At 37.4% G+C, this 20,273-nt stretch overlaps 1 protein-coding gene across 1 annotated transcript in view; it reads left to right on the top strand.

The window, feature by feature from the left end:
• PCLO (piccolo presynaptic cytomatrix protein) overlaps nt 1-20,273 on the top strand; it is a 383,857-nt gene that overhangs the window by 248,732 nt on the left and 114,852 nt on the right. Inside the window, exon 10 of the mRNA XM_081243593.1 lies at nt 4,180-4,305. Within this exon, the coding sequence (XP_081099719.1) occupies nt 4,180-4,305 (126 nt within the window). The remainder of the gene's footprint in view (nt 1-4,179; nt 4,306-20,273) is intronic.

Here is a 20,273-nt window from a genome sequence, read left to right as displayed (position 1 = left end):
ATGATCGAACTTCTCCTTTTTTATAAATATTTTCTATATATTTTAATGGATTTCAGAAATTCAGATTTCCCTATGAGACTTCCTTAACCACATTTATGCTTATATGGTGTGAAATTACTCTAACTTTTTGTGACCTCTTTTCCTAAAGCTCCTATGTTCATTATACTAACTGTTGGCCTCTCTACTCTGCCATACTGTGAACTCAAGAGCAAGACCAGTGCATTTTCATGGCATCTAACTGAGGAAGCATTTTAACAATGTTTCTAGATGGAATAGAAGCAGAGAAGAAAATAAGTTTATGCTGATAAAAATTTGTAAAGGTTGAAAACTGATAATATAAATACCAGTTATCAAGGACCATTTAGATTTAAGCATTTCAGTTAAAAATTAATGTTGCTTCTTGAGTTTATCAACTCTTTTATTGGCATTCTGCTTTTTAGATTTGAGCTGAGGTGTTTTATCTTTATAGAAGTGTCTTTGTTCATTTTATCTGCATTCAATACATAAAATATCAAAGTACAACTATAGGGCTTCCCTGGTGGCGCAGTGGTTGAGAGTCCGCCTGCCGTTGCAGGGGACGCGGTTTCGTGCCCCGGTCCGGGAGGATCCCATGTGCCACGGAGCGGCTGGGCCCGTGAGCCATGGCCGCTGAGCCTGCGCGTCCGGAGCCTGTGCTCCGCAACGGGAGAGGCCACAACAGTGAGAGGCACACGTACCGCAAAAAAAAAAAAAAAAAAAAAAAGTACAACTATAGAAGCGTTAAATCAAAATGTCCAGATTTAAATTCTTAGAAATTGTGTAAATTAAACTCGTACTTGTGACATCTAAAGTAGGATACAAGCAACTATTGTAAAATAAGCAAAAAATGTTATCTTTCCTGGGTTGTTATTTTCTACCTTGCTTTTTCTTTCACAGATTTTTAATATTTCTGTGCTACTTTATTGTTTACGTGAAAAACAGTGGGAGCCACCATAGCAACGTCAACAATAGGAAAAGTAATTTTTGAAAATTTACTATATGCCTGAGTAGTTTCTATATACAGTTGACCCTTGAACAACAAGAGTTTGAACTGCATGGGTCCACTTATATGCAGATTTTTTCAATAGTAAATACTGCAGTACTACCCAATCCATGGTTGGTTGAATCCAGGGATATGGAACTGAGTATACAGACGAACCTTGTCTACGGAAGGCTGCTATAAGTTATATGAGGATTTTTGTCTGCACAGAGGGTCAGCACCCCTAATCCCCATGTTGTTCAATGGTCAACTGTATATCAAATATCATTTCTCATAGTATTTTCATGGCTATGTATTACTCCCATTTTACCAAAGACACTGAAGCTTATAAAGTATATTTAGAAAGTTTTGAATTCACTAGCATGAAACTGTATTTTACAAAATTAAATACTGTGTCATGCTACTTTATTAAAATAGATATGATTGTAATTTCCTATCACACCTCCTTTACTACAGGGTTTTAGAATGTACTCAGTCACTAAAAATCAAATGACACGAAGGACCCAACTACTTAATCCTCAAGACAATGTCATCTGCAGAATGGAACTATAATCAAATTTTTAAAAATAGTCACATGTTAATTAATAGATTTTGAAGTTCTACTTTTTAGCTATACCTTTACAAGGTATAACAATTCTCTTTGTAGATTCTAAGCATATGGTTGCACCATATATTATATAGTGCTGAAATTATTTTTATGAGTTACATTTATATTCTAATGTTTAAGCTTAAAAAGAAATAAGTGGGACTTCCCTGGTGGCACAGTGGTTAAGACTCTGCGCTCCCAATGCAGGGGGCCAAGGTTCGAGCCCTGCTCAGAGAACTAGATCCCACATGAATGCCGCAACTAAGAGTTCGCATGCCACAACTAAGGAGCTGGCGAGCCGCAACTAAGGAGCCCACTAGCTGCAATGACGGAGCTGGCAAGCCACAACTAAGGAGCTCTTGAGCGGCAACTAAGAAGCCCCCCTGCTGCAGCTAAGGAGCCCATGTGCCACAACTAAGGAGCTGGCAAGCCGCAACTAAGGAGCCCGCCTGCCGCAACTAAGACCTGGCAAAACCAAATAAATAAAATAAGTAAAATTTAAAAATTAAAAAAAAGAAAAGTAGGACCCATGCCACAAGCACTCTATATACTCCACTATAGTCTAACATAAATTATGATAGATTTTGATATAAGGCAAGATCTTGAAACTATGGCTTTACACTAAGGAAATCTCATGAATAATTTTTTGGGATCTCAGACTGACCATGTCTTAAAATTGATATGGTTATACTGACTACTTAGAAATTCAGTATCTGTGTGGGTTTTATGAAATCTTTAATAAGTGATGAACTACAACTTGTGAGTGATTCAACCATGGAAAGTGAAACCAAACCTTATATTAAGAATCTAGTTTTATTGTTTTGGATAAATTCCATGGGATAACCCTTTAAATATGACCAGCTATTTTTAAGTCCTCATTTTGTAATTTCTAAAGTGTCTTAGTACACTAAAAAAAAAAAACTAGGCTAGCCTAATTGAATGAAGAGTGGCTAATAACTTTTCTTCATCTTCTACCCTTTATTAGTATCTATCTATTGTCTTACTGTACAATCAGTCCTGGTGAGTCTTTAAAGACTAATGTCTAAGAAATCAACTGTCTCTATCCAGGCTTAGTTGAAACTAAAAATCATATAGTAGATGATAGTCTTCATTCATCCAGTTATGTTCAGCTTGTATCATCAATTAATCTCTACAAAGAACAGTAACACTGAACCAAGAAACTTGTGACAGAAAAGCTCCACAAGTGGGGCCAGAGAGAGCTAGTATCTTACTTAACTCTGACCCTTGACAACCCCTTGTAGAAGAACACAGTTAATTTGTTTTGTTTTTGTTTTTGTTTTTGTTTTGAGGCTAAATCATTTTTCAGAACACTTGCTCTGTTGTAAAAGTAGGTCTGGGGGGTAAGGATGGAGGTGGGGGTACTAGGGAAAGAGAGGGAGAAAAGGAGAAAAACAAGGATAGAAAGATGGAAGGGAAGGAGGGGGGGAGGAAGAAAAGGAAAGATGAAATTCATTTGGAAGTATCACATCACCTAGAAATAAGAAACAGTATTTTACCAAAATATATCCCTACTAGATAAATGAAGAAGGGTTCCATAATTCAGCTACTACTTATTGAATGTTTGGACTGTGTTGATGCTGACTACAGGGATGGTTTTTGAAGAGTTAAGTAGGAAGGGAACAGGATTTGGAAAAGAGCTGGCTTTTAATTTTGGAGATTTTGAAAGAGTTGAAAATGGCACTTCAATCACTGAATGGAATGGTTTATTTTAAAGTGATAATTGTGTCTTCAGTAAAGGAGAATTCTGCTTTCTTTTAGTGCTTTCATTTTAAAATCTTGACATTTGTAACAAAAATATATCTGGTGCTGTAAACACTAGCTAATTTTTAGATTATTTTTTAAAAAGATAAAATATCAACAGTTTATTTCTGTCTCAGTTAGATTTCTCACAATAATCATTCTCCATCTTGCTTCCATGTGGCTAATTACAGAAAAATCTGTTCTGTGGAATAAGGAACAGTTTACTCAGTTGCTCATCAATCAAGAATGCTTTTATTGTCCCTGTACTAAGTGCCATATTAATGCACAAACAGTATTAGTTTATGAGTTAAGGCTGAAATGTGAATAATAATTCATAAGTTATGACCGTGTTTTTACTTTATCAGTTGCATTCATTTATATGTTTAGATTGCGTCTTCTCAATTTATGATAGCTGTTACTATCTTTTAGTAAGTTAAATGCTCCTTGATTTCATAAATGAATTATATGCTGTGGAATTTCTTATACTGGGAACATCCTCATTCAAAATTTTTATAAAATATCTGATCAGAATGGACAGAGCTTTATTATATTACTGAATATGGCTAAAATAAAAATTATTTGTTAATATCAGATTAATCATTATAGATCTGACCAAGATCTCAGAAAGTTCTCTTTCCTATCAACTATTATTGAAATCAGAATATTGTTCTTTTGATATTGGTATCCAGTTCCAATATTCATATTGTAGTTAACTTCTAGATACCAGAACCCATTTTTTGTGCACCTTATAACTTGTGATAGCTGTTGTTTCTTCTTAACTTATTTCTAATAATTTGCTAATTTTTCAATACAGGTAATGGATTAGGAATTAGAATTGTGGGTGGTAAAGAAATCCCTGGACATAGCGGAGAAATTGGAGCTTATATCGCCAACATTCTTCCTGGGGGAAGTGCAGAACAGACAGGGAAACTTGTAGAAGGTAAGAATAAGGATTTCAGAGTAAATTAAAATGAATGTGCTCATATTAAATATATCTTAATTTGATATGAAAGTTTTCTCTTCTTTTACTGTCTAGGAAAAACTCTACTTATGGTTAATTATGATATTTTGGTAGAGTAATATAAAGGAAGATATGTCCACAGCTATATTCATTTTATATTCAATTGCATTGTCCTTTTGGCAGTTGGATTGCTATGGGAATATCTTGTTTAAGAAACAGTACTTAGTCAAGATTTTTTACTGACTGGGGCAATATTATATTTAAAAAAACACTTTGATTAAAAGGATTAGTGTTTCATAAACACCAGGAAAAATTATATTGAAATCAGAGCCATAAAAACATCACATGATTCAGTACATGCTAAAGTCAGGTCAGCAAACTATGGATGACCCACAAGCCAAATCCATCTGCTGCCTGTTTCTGTGAACATTGTTTCATTAGAACACAGCCAGGATTATTAATTTACATATTGAACATGGGTGTTTTCCCACTACAATAGCAGAACTGCATTCACAACAGAGACTGTATGGTCTACAGAGCCTAAAATATATATATTCTCTCTGACTCTTTCGAGAAAAAAAATTGCCAACTCCTGTGCTAGGTACTATTCTATCTACCTCATTACATCATAAAGTATTTTAAAGTAATGAACTTTACACATGTGTCTTATGGGCCATAAAATGATGTTTCTTTCAGTAAAAGGTTACAGCTTGATTCTCAAGATATACAATGATAATTTTCACTCATTAATTAGACGATGTGGTCATTTGCATTTTCCAAAATCTAACATAGATATAGTTTACAAGTTTTCAGTTAGATTGCTTAACACGAATATTTTTATCATAAAGCAGCCTCAGTCTATCCTTTTATTTTTATCCTAAATTAAATGTTATTTAGAAAACATTTTTCTGTCGTTTCATCGTTTAATAAAATGTTGCCTGTTATTGTTTGAAACTCAATTATGTTAAGATTATTCCCTGTCATTGTCTTAAATATATTGGAACCTACCGAAAAAAATCCCTAGATATTTTGATAGACAATTCGAATAAACACAAATTTGAGGCAATATTTATTCATCACAGTGTTCTGCTGGAAGCAGCTTGCCCGACTCACTAAGAGATGTTTTGAATATCTCTTTCCAACTTCACACTCAGGACCATCACGTTGTTAGCTTGAATTGGCCATGGTGACAGTATTTACAACATGAAAATAGGCAAATGCTATAAATCAGACATTTTTTGTCCATTTATTTGCCTGTTGATTTTCAGAATGCCAGTTTACCAGGACATCACCACATATATAACTGAAAGCATATTATTAAAAATATTCTACAAAAAAAAAAAAAAAAAAAAAGGGCTTCCCTGGTGGCGCAGTGGTTGAGAGTCCGCCTGCCGATGCAGGGGACGCAGGTTCATGCCCCCGTCCGGGAAGATCCCACATGCCGCGGAGCAGCTGGGCCCGTGAGCCATGGCCGCTGAGCCTGCGTGTCCGGAGCCTGTGCTCTGAAACGGGAGAGGCCACAACAGTGAGAGGCCTGCATACCACAAAAAATAATAATAATAATACATATATATATATATATATATATATATATATATATATTCACAACAGGGAAAACTGGAGGTTTAGCCACATAGCTAAATGAAGGAAAAGACTATATGAATCAAGAAATAACCATTATGAGCAAACACTGGGTCTCTGAATTTTCTATGACTATAATCCTATCATGCCTAATGCTACTCTGTTGGTATTGCAGTCTAGTTAAGATACAGGAATTGAGGCCTATTTGTAAGAATGGGAGTGATACGATTGCTTTCTGAAAGCATACTTCAGAAAGAAATGAATATGCTATTTTTATTTTAAGATAGAATTTACAACAGTAACTTTGCCTGATATAGTTGACAAAGATACTTGAATAATTTAAAGATAAAATTTCATACCCTTCTTTGTCCTTACACCATGAAAATCAGCAAATGCTACAAATCAGGATGATTTTTATGTACAATTTCAGTGAAGCACTCTGTGATGAAGTGATGCTCTTTGCATTTGGTAGCTTATGTGGCCTTTTTTTTTTTTTTAGGGTTTTTTTCCCAATTTTTTTATTGTAGTAAAATACACTTAACATAGAATTTACCACCTTAACCATTTTTAAGTGTACAGTTCAGTATTTAATACGTTCATAATATTTTGCAGCCATTACCACCGTTCATCTCCAGAATGCTTTTCATCTTGTAAAACCAAAACTACCCATTAAACAATAACTATCCTTTTTCCCCTCCCCTCAGCTCCTGGCAATCACCATCCTACTTTCTGTCTCTATGATTTTGACCACTCGAAGTATCTTATATAAGTATAATCATACAGCATTTGTCCTTTTGTGACTGGCTTATTTCATTTAGCATAATGTCTTCAAGATTCATCCATGGTATAGTATATTGCGAATTTCCTTCCTTTTTAAGGCTGACTGCTGTAATATTCCATTATATGTATATACCACATTTTGATTATCCATTCATTCATTGATGGACACTTGGATTGCTTCCACATTTTAGCTATTATCATGCTGCTGTGAACATGGATGTACAAATATCTCTTCAAGACCCTAATTTCAATTCTTTGATTATACACCCAGAGTGGAATTGCTGTATTATATGGTAATTCTATGTTTAATTTTTTGAGGAACTGTCATACTGTTTTTTCATGGTAGCTGTACCATTTTACATTCCCTCAAACAGTATGTTTACAGGTTTTTATGTGAGCATAAGTTTTCAACTAATTTGGATAGTACCAAGGAACACAATTGCTGGATTGTATGATAAAAGTGTGCTTAGTTTTGTAAGAAACTACTAAACTATCTTCCAAAGTGGCTGTACCATTTTACATCCCCACCAGCTATGAATGAGTGCTCCTGCAGCTCCATATTCTCACCAGCTTTTGATTTTGTCAGTGTTTGGGGTTTGGCTATTCTAATAGGTACATAGTAGTATCTCATTGTTATTTCATTTCCATTTCCCTTAAATTTTCCTTTCATATGCTTATTTGCCATCTGTATATTTTAATTGGTGAGGTGTCTGTTGAGGTTTTGGCCCATTTTTTAAAAGAGTTGTGTACTTTCTTGTTGAGTTATAAGAGTTCTTTATATATTTTAGAGGACAGTCCATTATCAGATATGTCTTTTGCAAATATTTCTTCTCAGTCTGAAGCTTGTATTTTTATTCTTTTGAAAGCATCTTCTGCCCAGCAGAAATTTTTAATTTTAATGAAGTCCAGCTTATCAATTCTTTCTTTCATGGATTGTATCTAAAAAATCATCACCAAACACAAAATAATCTAGATTTTTCTCCTATGTTATCTTCTAGGAGTTTTATATATTTGTATTTTACATTTAGATGTGATCCATTTTGAGTTAATTTTTGTGAAGTGTGTAAGGTCTGTGTCTAGATCCATTTTTTCACATGTGGGTGCCCAGTTGTTCTAGTACTGTTTGTTGAAAAGATTATCTTTTCTCCATTGTATTGTCTTTGCTCCTTTCTTAAAGATCAGTTGACTATATTTATATGGGACTATCCGGGCTTTTATTATGTTCCATTAGTCTGTTTTTCTATTCTTTCACCAATAACATACTGTCTTCATTACTGTAACTTTATAGTAAGTCTTTTTGTGTGTGTGTGTGTGTGTTAGTAATTTTTTTATTAGTTTCTGCTTTATAACAAAGTGAATCAGTCATACATATACATCTGTTCCCTCATCCCTTCCCTCCTGCGTCTCCCTCCCTCCCACCCTCCCCATCCCACCCCTCCAGGCGGTCACAAAGCACCGAGCTGAATACCCCTGTGCTCTGCGGCTGCTTCCCACTATCTATCTACCTTACGTTTGGTAGTGTATATATGTCCATGCCTCTCTTTCACTTTGTCACAGCTTACCCTTCCCCCTCCCCATATCCTCAAGTCCATTCTCAAGTAGGTCTGTGTCTTTATTCCTGTTTTACCCCTAGGTTCTTCATGACATTTTTTTTAAAATTCCATATATATGTGTTAGCATACGGTATTTGTCTTTCTCTTTCTGACTTACTTCACTCTGTATGACAGACTCTAGGTCTATCCACCTCATTACAAATAGCTCAGTTTCGTTTCTTTTTATGGCTGAGTAATATTCCATTGTATATATGTGCCACATCTTCTTTATCCATTCATCCAATGATGGACACTTAGGTTGTTTCCAGCTCCGGGCTATTGTGAATAGAGCTGCAATGAACATTTTGGTACATGGCTCTTTTTGAATTATGGTTTTCTCAGGGTATATGCCTAGTAGTGGGATTGCTGGGTCATATGGTAGTTCTATTTTTAGTTTTTAAGGAACCTCCATACTGTTCTCCATAGTGGCTATACCAATTCACATTCCCACCAGCAGTGCAAGAGTGTTCCCTTTTCTCCACACCCTCTCCAGCATTTATTGTTTCTAGATTTCTTGATGATGGCCATTCTGACTGGTGTGAGATGATATCTCATTGTAGTTTTGATTTGCATTTCTCTAATGATTAATGATGTTGAGCATTCTTTCATGTGTTTGTTGGCAGTCTGTATATCTTCTGTGGAGAAATGTCTATTTAAGTCTTCTGCCCATTTTTGGATTGGGTTGTTTGTTTTTTTGCTATTGAGCTGCATGAGCTGTTTATAAATTTTGGAGATTAATCCTTTGTCGGTTGCTTCATTTGCAAATATTTTCTCCCATTCTGAGGGTTGTCTTTCGGTCTTCTTTATGGTTTCCTTTGCTGTGCAAAAGCTTTGAAGTTTCATTAGGTCCCATTTGTTTATCTTTGTTTTTATTTCCATTTCTCTAGGAGGTGGGTCCAAAAGGATCTTGCTGTGATTTATGTCATAGAGTGTTCTGCCTATGTTTTCCTCTAAGAGTTTGATAGTTTCTGGCCTTGCATTTAGGTCTTTAATCCATTTTGAGCTTATTTTTGTGTATGGTGTTAGGGAATGATCTAATCTCATACTTTCACATGTCTCTGTCCTGTTTTCCCAGCACCACTTATTGAAGAGGCTGTCCTTTCTCCACTGTACATTCCTGCCTCCTTTATCAAAGATAAGTTGACCATATGTGCATGGGTTTATCTCTGGGCTTTCTATCCTGTTCCATTGATCTATCTTTCTGTTTTTGTGCCAGTACCATACTGTCTTGATTACTGTAGCTTTGTAGTATAGTCTGAAGTCAGGGAGCCTGATTCCTCCAGCTCCGTTTTTCGTTCTCAAGATTGCTTTGGCTATTTGGGTTCTTTTGTTTTTCCAAGCAAATTTTGAAATTTTTTGTTCTAGTTCTGTGAAAAATGCCAGTGGTAGTTTGATAGGGATTGCATTGAATCTGTAGATTGCTTTGGGTACTAGAGTCATTTTCACAATATTGATTCTTCCAATCCAGGAGCATGGTATATCTCTCCATCTATTTGTATCATCTTTAATTTCTTTCATCAGTGTCTTATAATTTTCTGCATAGAGGTCTTTTGTCTCCTTAGGTAGGTTTATTCCTAGATATTTTATTCTTTTTGTTGCAATGGTAAATGGGAGTGTTTTCTTGATTTCATTTTCAGATTTTTCATCATTAGTGTACAGGAATGCCAGAGATTTCTGTGCATTAATTTTGTATCCTGCTACTTTACCAAATTCATTGATAAGCTCTAGTAGTTTTCTGGTAGCATCTTTAGGATTCTCTATGTATAGTATCATGTCATCTGCAAACAGTGACAGCTTTACTTCTTCTTTTCCAATTTGGATTCCTTTTATTTCCTTTTCTTCTCTGATTGCTGTGGCTAAAACTTCCAAAACTAAGTTGAATAAGAGTGGTGAGAGTGGGCAGCCTTGTCTTGTTCCTGATCTTAGTGGAAATGATTTCAGTTTTTCACCATTGAGGACGATGTTGGCTGTGGGTTTGTCGTATATGGCCTTTATTATGTTGAGGAAAGTTCCCTCTATGCCTACTTTCTGCAGGGTTTTTATCATAAATGGGTGTTGAATTTTGTTGAAAGCTTTCTCTGCATCTATTGAGATGATCATATGGTTTTTCTCCTTCAATTTGTTAATATGGTGTATCACGTTGATTGATTTGCGTATATTGAAGAATCCTTGCATTCCTGGAATAAACCCCACTTGATCATGGTGTATGATCCTTTTAATGTGCTGTTGGATTCTGTTTGCTAGTATTTTGTTGAGGATTTTTGCATCTATGTTCATCAGTGATAATGGCCTGTAGTTTTCTTTCTTTGTGACATCCTTGCCTGGTTTTGGTATCAAGGTGATGGTGGCCTCGTAGAATGAGTTTGGGAGTGCTCCTCCCTCTGCTATATTTTGGAAGAGTTTGAGAAGGATAGGTGTTAGCTCTTCTCTAAATGTTTGATAGAATTCGCCTGTGAAGCCATCTGGTCCTGGGCTTTTGTTTGTTGGAAGATTTTTAATCACAGTTTCAATTTCAGTGCTTGTGATTGGTCTATTCATATTTTCTATTTCTTCCTGAGTCAGTCTTGGCAGGTTGTGCATTTCTAAGAATTTGTCCATTTCTTCCAGGTTGTCCATTTTATTGGCATAGAGTTTCTTGTAGTAATTTCTCATGATCTTTTGTATTTCTGCTGTGTCAGTTGTTACTTCTCCTTTTTCATTTCTAATTCTATTGATTTGAGTCTTCTCCCTTTTTTTCTTGATGAGTCTAGCTAATGGTTTGTCAACTTTGTTTATCTTCTCAAAGAACCAGCTTTTAGTTTTATTGACCTTTGCTATCGTTTCCTTCATTTCTTTTTCATTTATTTCTGATCTGATCTTTATGATTTCTTTCCTTCTGCTACCTTTGGGGTTTTTTTGTTCTTCTTTCTCTAATTGCTTTAGGTGCAGGGTCAGGTTGTTTGCTCGAGATGTTTCCTGTTTCTTAAGGTGGGATTGTATTGCTATAAACTTCCCCCTTAGAACTGCTTTTGCTTCATCCCATAGGTTTTGGGTCGTCGCGTCTCCATTGTCATTTGTTCCTAGGTATTTTTTTATTTCCTCTTTGATTTCTTCAGTGATCACTTCGTTATTAAGTAGTGTATTGTTTAGCCTCCATGTATTTGTATTTTTTACAGATCTTTTCCTGTAATTGATGTCTAGTCTCATAGCATTGTGGTCGGAAAAGATACTTGATACAATTTCAGTTTTCTTAAATTTACCAAGGCTTGATTTGTGACCCAAGATATGATCTATCCTGGAGAATGTTCCATGAGCACTTGAGAAAAATGTGTATTCTGTTGTTTTTGGATGGAATGTCCTGTAAATATCAACTAAGTCCATCTTGTTTAATGTATCATTTAAAGCTTGTGTTTCCTTATTTATTTTCATTTTGGATGATCTGTCCATTGGTGAAAGTGGGGTGTTAAAGTCCCCTACTATGATTGTGTTACTGTCGATTTCCCCTTTTATGGCTGTTAGTATTTGCCTTATGTATTGAGGTGCTCCTGTGTTGGGTGCATAAATATTTACAATTGTTATATCTTCTTCTTGGATCGATCCCTTGATCATTATGTAGTGTCCTTCTTTGTCTCTTCTAATAGTCTTTATTTTAAAGTCTATTTTGTCTGATATGAGAATTGCTACTCCAGCTTTCTTTTGGTTTCCATTTGCATGGAATATCTTTTTCCATCCCCTTACTTTCAATCTGTATGTTTCTCTAGGTCTGAGGTGGGTCTCTTGTACACAGCATATATATGGGTCTTGTTTTTGTATCCATTCAGCCAATCTGTGTCTTTTGGTGGGAGCATTTAGTCCATTTACATTTAAGGTAATTATTGATATGTATGTTCCTATTCCCATTTTCTTAATTGTTTTGGTTTCGTTATTGTAGGTATTTTCCTTCTGTTGTGTTTCTTGCCTAGAGAAGTTCCTTTAGCATTTGTTGTAAAGCTGGTTTGGTGGTGCTGAACTCTCTCAGCTTTTGCTTGTTTGTAAAGGTTTTAATTTCTCCATCAAATCTGAATGAGATCCTTGCTGGGTAGAGTAATCTTGGTTGCAGGTTTTTCTCCTTCATCACTTTAATTATGTCCTGCCACTCCCTTCTGGCTTGTAGAGTTTCTGATGAGAGATAAGCTGTTAACCTGATGGGGATTCCCTTGTGTTTTATTTGTTGTTTTTCCCTTGCTGCTTTTAATATGATTTCTTTGTGTTTAATTTTTGACAGTTTGATTAATATGTGTCTTGGCGTATTTCTCCTTGGATTTATCCTGTATGGGACTCTCTGTGCCTCCTGGACTTGATTAACTATTTCCTTTCCCATATTAGGGAGGTTTTCAACTATAATCTCTTCAAATATTTTCTCAGTCCCTTTCTTTTTCTCTTCTTCTGGAACCCCTATAATTCGAATGTTGGTGCATTTAATGTTGTCCCAGAGGTCTCTGAGACTGTCCTCTGTTCTTTTCATTCTTTTTTCTTTATTTTGCTCTGCATCAGTTATTTCCACTATTTTATCTTCCACCTCACTTATCCGGTCTTCTGCCTCAGTTATTCTGCTATTGATCCCATCTAGAGTATTTTTTATTTCATTTATTGTGTTTTTAATCGACGCTTGATTCATCTTTAGTTCTTCTGTGTCCTTGTTAACTGTTTCTTACATTTTGTCTATTCTATTTCCAAGATTTTGGATCTTGGAAATAGAATCTTGGATCATCTTTACTATCATTATTCTGAATTCTTTTTCAGGTAGACTGCCTATTACCTCTTCATTTGTTAGGTCTGGTAGGTTTTTATCTTGCTCCTTCACCTGCTGTGTGTTTTTCTGTCTTCTCATTTTGCTTATCTTACTGTGTTTGGGGTCTCCTTTTTGCAGGCTGCAGATTCGTAGTTCCCGTTGTTTTTGGTGTCTGTCCCCAGTGGCTAAGGTTGTTTCAGTAGGTTGTGTAGGCTTCCTGGTGGGGGGACTAGTGCCTGTGTTCTGGTGGTTGAGGCTCGATCTTGTCTTTCTGGTGGACAGGTCCATGTCTGGTGGTGTGTTTTGGGGTGTCTGTGGCCTTATTATGTTTTTAGGCAGCCTCTCTGCTAATGGGTGGGGTTGTGTTCCTGTCTTGCTAGTTGCTTGGCATAGGGTGACCAGCACTGTAGCTTGCTGGTCGTTGACTGAAGCTGGGTGCTGGTGTTGAGATGGAGGTCTCTGGGAGATTTTCACCGTTTGATATTATGTGGAGCTGGGAGGTCTCTTGTGGACCCGTGTCCTGACGTTGGCTCTCCCACTTCAGAGGCACAGCACTGACTCCTGGCTGCAGCCCCAAGAGCCTTTCATCTACCCAGCTCAGAATAAAAGGGAGAAAAAGTAGAGAGAAAGAATTAGTAGAAGAAAGCAAGAGAGAGAGAAAGAAAGGAAGAAGGAAAGAAAGGAAGGAAGGAAGAAAGAAAGTTTGGAGGGAGGGAGGAAGGATGGAAAGAAAGAAAGAAAGAAAGGAGGGAGGGAGGAAGGAAAGAGAAAGAGTGAAAGGAAGAAGGGAGGGAGGAAGGAAAGAAGAAGAAAGAGTGAAAGGAAGAAGGGAGGGAGGAAGGAAAGAAAGAAAGGAAGAAAGAAAGACAGGAGGGAGGGAGGGAGGAAGGAAAGAAAGAAAGAAAGGGGCGGAGGGAGGGGGGGAGGAAGGGAAGGTAGGAAAAAAAGAAAGAGCAGGTAAAGTAAAATAGAATAAAGTATAAAATATAGTAGTGTTATTAAAATTAAAAAGTAATTATTAAAAAAAACAGACAGATAGAACCCTGGGACATATGGTGGAAGCAAAGCTATACAGAGAAAATCTCACACAGAAGCATACACATACACATTCACAAAAAGAGAGCAGGGGGAAAAATCGAAAATCTTGCTCTCAAAGTCCACCTCCTCAATTTGGGATAATTCGTTGTAAAAAGAGGAAAAGGGGAAAAAGTCTGAAATCTTGCTCCAGAGTCCACCTCCTTAATTTGGGATAATTCGTTGTAAAAAGAGGAAAAGGGGGAAAAGTCTTAAATCTTGTCCTCAAAGTCCACCGCCTCAATTTGGGATGATTCGCTGTCCATTCATGCACTCCACAGACGCAGGGCTCATCAAGTGGACCCTGGAGCTTTAATCCGCTGCCTCCGGGGCTGCACAGAGAGATTTCCCCGTCTCTTCTCTGCTCTCACAGCTCCCGGGTCTCAGCCTTGGACCTGGCCCCGCCTCTGCGTGTAGGTCGCCGGAGGGCGTCCGTTCTTCGCTCAGACAGAACGGGTATAAAGGAGCCGCAGATTCGGGGGCTCTGGCTCACTCAGGCGGGGGGGGGGGAGGGGCACGCAGTGCGGGGCGGGCCTGCGGCGGCAGAGGCCAGCGTGACGTTGCACCAGCCCGAGGCGCTCCGTGTGCTTTCCCGGGGAAGTCGTCCCTGGGTCCCGTAACCCCGGCAGTGGCGGGCTGCACAGGCTCCCCGGAAGGGGGTGTGGACAGTGACCTGCGCTCGCACACAGGCCTTGTGGCGGCGGCAGCAGCAGCCCCAGCGTCCCACGCCCGTCTCCGGGGTCCGCGCCTTTAGCCGTGGCTCGTGCCCGTCTCTGGAGCTTCTTTAAGCAGCTCTCTTAATGCCCTCTCCTCGCGCACCAGGAAACAAAAGGGAAGAAAAAGTCTCTTGCCTCCTCGGCAGCTCCAGACTTTTTCCCCGGACTCCCTCCGGGCTAGCCGTGGTGCACTAACCCCTTCAGGCTCTCTTCCTGCCGCCAGCCCCAGTCCTCTCCCTGCGCTCCGCTCCGACTGAAACCAGATACCCGAGCCTCAGCTCCCAGCCCTGTCCGCCCCGGGGGCCGAGCAGACAAGCCTCTCGGGCTGGTGTGTGCCTGAGGGCACCGATCCTCTGTGCCGGAATCTCTCCGCTTTGCCCTCCACACCCCTGTTACTGTGCTCTCCTCCGCTACTCCGAAGCTTTCCCCCTCCGCCACCTGCAGTCTCCGCCCGGGAAGGGGCTTCTAGTGTGTGGAAACCTTTCCTCCTTCACGGCTCCCTCCCTCTGGTGCAGGTCCCGTCCCTATCCTTTTGTCTCCGTTTATTCTTTTTTCTTTTGTTCTACCCAGGTATGTGGGGAGTTTCTTGCCTTTTGGGGGGTCTGAGGTCTTCTGTCAGCGTTCTGTAGGTGTTCTGTAGGAGTTGTTCCACGTGTAGATGAATTTCTGATGTATCTGTGGGGAGGAAGGTGATCTCCGCGTCTTACTCTTCCGCCATCTTCCTCCAGTCCCCCTATCTATGTGGCCATTTTTAAGTTCATGCACCTTAATTAATAATAGATATAATACAAACTTATTCAAGAAAGGAAACTGAAATGAACCTAAAATTACATCTGTGATTTTATAAACTCAGAGACTGCCATTAAAGTCGTCATCTTTTTTGGAAATAATAGTTTTGCAGTTTGTTTCATTGCGAAAAGTGGGAAATCATTGAAAGCTATGTGCATGTGACTTAAGATTTTACTTATATTAATTGTATTATTTATTCATTCTCCCAAAGTTTTGCCAAGTGCTAAGCCAGGCCTCTCTATGACTATAGATCCTCTGATTATTAGAGTCCAGTTGTTACATAACTCACACCTATAATTCGTTATTTATGATTTCCAGATTTACTTTATCTTAAAACATAAATCTTTAATACAACTCTTGGTAGTATTTCTGTTAGACTCACGATGCTATCTTGACTGTCAATTTTTAGATCCTGGTTTTGCCAGTAGAACCCAGAATCTACAGTTGTCTACTGGGTTCTTCACCAGTCCAGAATCTCCCAATCTTTGTGTTGGCTGTCTGGTTGAGAGAGGGTGAAAGGCACAAAACAGATGAGTTTTAAATTAGAAATTAAAATCTAAACTTAAAATAGCAAGTCTTACCTGGAAATGTTTGCTGCCTGACACGTCTCTTTCTGATTCATTTGCACTTAAATGGTGAGTGGGTTTTGCTCTCAATCTTGGAAAATTTTACTGAAGCAACTCAGTGGTTGCATTTCTCCGTTACACGGTAAACACAGGAAGTCAGGGTTTGATGTTTGCTAATTTGTTGAAAGTGGATGTGATTTTCCTTAGTCTGGGCCTCCTCCACAATCAGGAAAACTGCCTTAAAAGATTTGCCTTATAAGATTTCTCATCTATTGGGATGCGCAGCTCAACATCACACATCTCTGTTCTGCCTTCCCCGATGGGAGTGGGGCAGGGGGAGCGTCTCAGTATTCATGGTTTGATGTATGCAGTTTAACACTTAATTGGTCACTGACCTGTAATTTTCATTACAAGTGTTTGAGTGTACAAAAAAGCTGTAGAGAATAATATGGCAAACAACCATGTACTCACCATATTGTTTTAAGTCTTAACATCTTGACTATTTGTTTCATATTTTTAGGAGAGATAAGTACCTAAAAACCAATTAAAGCCTCCTGTAGTCACCTCTCCTCTCCCAAACCTCTCTTACTCGCCCAAAATAAACCACCAGACTTAATCTGAGATTACCCTGCACTTGCTTTTCTTTATAGTTTTATGTATGTATTCATAAACTTTATAAGGATTCATTTTGCTTGTTTATGAAATTTTATATAAATGATAGTTTACTGTACATGTATTTTTGCCACTTTTTTTAATTCCAGAGTTTATGAGTTTTATCTAAAGTGGTATACATAGCTACATATACACACATGTAGTTCTAGTTATTTATTTTCACTTCAGGGCAGAATTCTATTACTGTATGTCTCTACTACAGTTTAATTTAAACATTCTCTGGTTATTTCGGTTATATATGAGTTTTTTTTTTACTATTTCCAACAATGCTGTAATTAATTTTTTGAATTAGTCTCCTTTTGCACATGTACAGAAGTTTCTTCTACAATAAAAGTTCAAAAAAATTGGGCTTCCCTGGTGGCGCAGTGGTTGAGAGCCCGCCTGCCGATGCAGGGGACACGGGTTCGTGCCCCGGTCCGGGAGGATCCCACATGCCGCGGAGCGGCTAGGCCCGTGAGCCATGGCCGCTGAGCCTGCACATCCGGAGCCTGTGCTCCGCAACGGGAGAGACCACAGCAGTGAGAGGCCCTCGTACCGAAAAAAAAAAAAAAAAAAAGTTCAAAAAAATTTAGAAAAAGTTCAATTTCTGGGTTATAGTGACTATCTTATTAAACAATATAAGAGAATGTTGTGTGGTTTCTTCAACAGTGGTTGATTTTTCCAAGTTGCTCTCCAAAGGGTTACGCTATTTTTACATTCATCCGTAGTAAATTAGTGTTCTTATTCCTTTATATCCTTGTTCCTCTTTCTCAACATTTTCAAGTATAATGTGAAATGATAGGCCATTGTTTTCTTCGTTCACCTTACCTTCAGTAATGTTGAGTATGATAATATGTTACTAATCTTGTTAGCACTTGGGTTTTCCTCATCTGTGATTTGCCTGTTCTTTTGCTTATTCTTTATTTGGATTGTTTGTGTATTTTAAATTGAATTTTAGAAAATCTTGATGTATTCTGGTTATAATCGTTTGTCAAGTATGTAGGCTGTAAATATCTTCTCCCAGTATGTGGCTTGTTTCTTTAGTGTCTTTTTTTTTTAAGTTGAAATTTTAACATAGTTGGCTTATTTTGTTTCTATTAAGTTTTTTAAATGTTCTATATTATTTAGGAAATTCTCCTTGCCCTGAAGTCTTCAAATATTAGCCTATATTTCCTTCTAAAAATTGTGAAATTATACTCTTTATATAAATGTCCTTATAGACATAGAATTGTTATTTTTAGTCTATCATGCTCTGACTAGAAATTTTAGTTTTCTCCCCCACCAGTATGGATAATCAGTTGCCTGTGCACCATTTATTGAAGAGTGTATCATTGCTCCCACTGATCTACAGTGCCCCATCTGTCATATATTGATTTTTTTGTACATGTATGGGTCTTTTATGAGATGTTTGTTCTAGCTTACTTGTCTATTTGTCTATCCCTACATCAGTGTCACACTGTTGTAATTATGATGACTTTAAGTCCTGACATATGGTAGGTAATCTACGATACTGCTGTTCTTCAAAATCCTCTTGGGACAATTCTTGACCCTTTGGTCTTGCATATACATTCTAGAACCGGCTTGTCAGTTTTCAGGAAAATCTCTGTTGAAATTTGGTAGTGATTATATTGAAGGGATAGATTAACTTAGAAAAAAATTTTTTTTATATTGCGTCTTATCTATTTGAGTCTTCCATAGGTTCACAATGCTGGACCTTTGTTCTTCTTAGAGATTTAATCATTGTATTTTGAATCAGTACAATAAAGTACATTAGGACATTAAAAAAATTAACACATAGCAATTGTTAAACTTATTAACAAGTTGTATCATTTTATATCAACTTACAACAATTTTATATCTCCAGAAAAGGAAGAGTAGAAAATATAAATAAAATAAAAGTTTGTTTAGGAAGTATAATGGACCAAACCTAATCCTTTATGTGCATATCACTGGTTCTAAGCTTTATTTAATCGCTGGACTTCTGAACTTATTCTCCAAATGGTTTTTCCCCTAGTATTGTGTATCGTAACATCATAATTGAGAAATATATTACCTGCATGATACCTTTCATATTTCAACAGTTTTCATAAGAGAACAGTGAATCCATAAGAACTAAACACATTTTAGCCATTGAACCAAAAACAGGTATTTGTTTATATTGTTAGGTTTTCCAGCTGAAAATCAATTTAGTTGAAGTATTTTGAAGATAAATTGTCTTTATTATTGATAATAAAATCATATTTGTTTGGAGAATGCTGTTTGGAGCTAAGATAGGAATATAGTGTTAAGCTCTGAATGTAGCTTCAATAAGCTTCTTAATGAATCAGTAGGAACATAGACTAGGAGAGCAAAAAGTTAAAACCAATGATATACAATGTTTGCTTATGGATTTAGCCAAGCTATGTGGGAAATTACCTTCTCCCAGGCCAGTAGGTAGGCCTGTAAAGAAATTAGTTTATTGTAGTTTGTCTATATGCTATTCTGTGAGGAAATGTACCTGTGACATAAATTCTAGTTCACGGATATTTCCAAATTCTCATTTTCTAGTTGTCTCAGTGTAGGGGATATTGATTGGGCTAGTTAGCTCCTCTTAAAGATGAACTGACAGGGTTTCAGGCAAGAAAATGTTGTTGGATTTATTTTTGAGAATCAGTGATTGGAGTGGAGGTGAGGTTAGGTGTTTTTGGCATGGTGGTTTTGATTTTAGAAGTTTGCCTCTGGAATTCCCTGTCCTGAAGAAGTCTGTGGTAGAAGAGCTAATTCCAGTAGAGGACACACTCCTGTGTGACTTAAAGGATAATGTTCCGAGGCAAGAAAGTCTCTACTTCTGCTTATGCTTTTTTGGCATATGTTACAGATGGCATGGCAGTGATCAAAGCTGGAGACCAGGAAACCCACCACACAGATGAGTGAGCTTCCTTATTCTTGTTCCAGGGGGATTACCAGGTATGGATTGGTCATTAGCATGAGATTTCTCAGAATTCCTGCAAGATAGTGTGTCAGGTACACACGGCACAAGATCATATTTCTTGTTGATACAAGGATTTTTCTAAAAAACATTTAGGAAACTATCTTCTGGAAAGAAAGAATATAAATTGTGGGTACCTGGACTGGTAGGTTGTAATATACTATTTTTAAGATGCAGTGATATCATACTTACATATTAATGATTAGCTGTATTGCCAGGACAAAGAAAGATGTTTCTCTTCTTTATCCATTTATTTTGAAATTAATCAGAGGAAATTATGTTTGAGTCAGTATTTCTGATAGGGACATCAAGAAAATGAAATAATTGCCCTTTTTTAACGCATTTTTTAGTATGTATAATACTCCATATCCTAATTTGATTGCTTTTATCAGAGTGGTATACCTTAAAATATATATGTATGTTCAAGTGATACTGATTAATAATTAACAGTTGTTTCTGTTTTTAAATTTCTGGATTTGT

The sequence above is a fragment of the Mesoplodon bidens genome, assembly GCF_964165515.1.
Source record: "Mesoplodon bidens genome assembly, chromosome: 9".
NCBI classification, from domain to species: domain Eukaryota; kingdom Metazoa; phylum Chordata; class Mammalia; order Artiodactyla; family Ziphiidae; genus Mesoplodon; species Mesoplodon bidens.
Note: the sequence above shows the minus strand (reverse complement) of the source record. Positions and strands in the feature narration are given on the sequence as shown.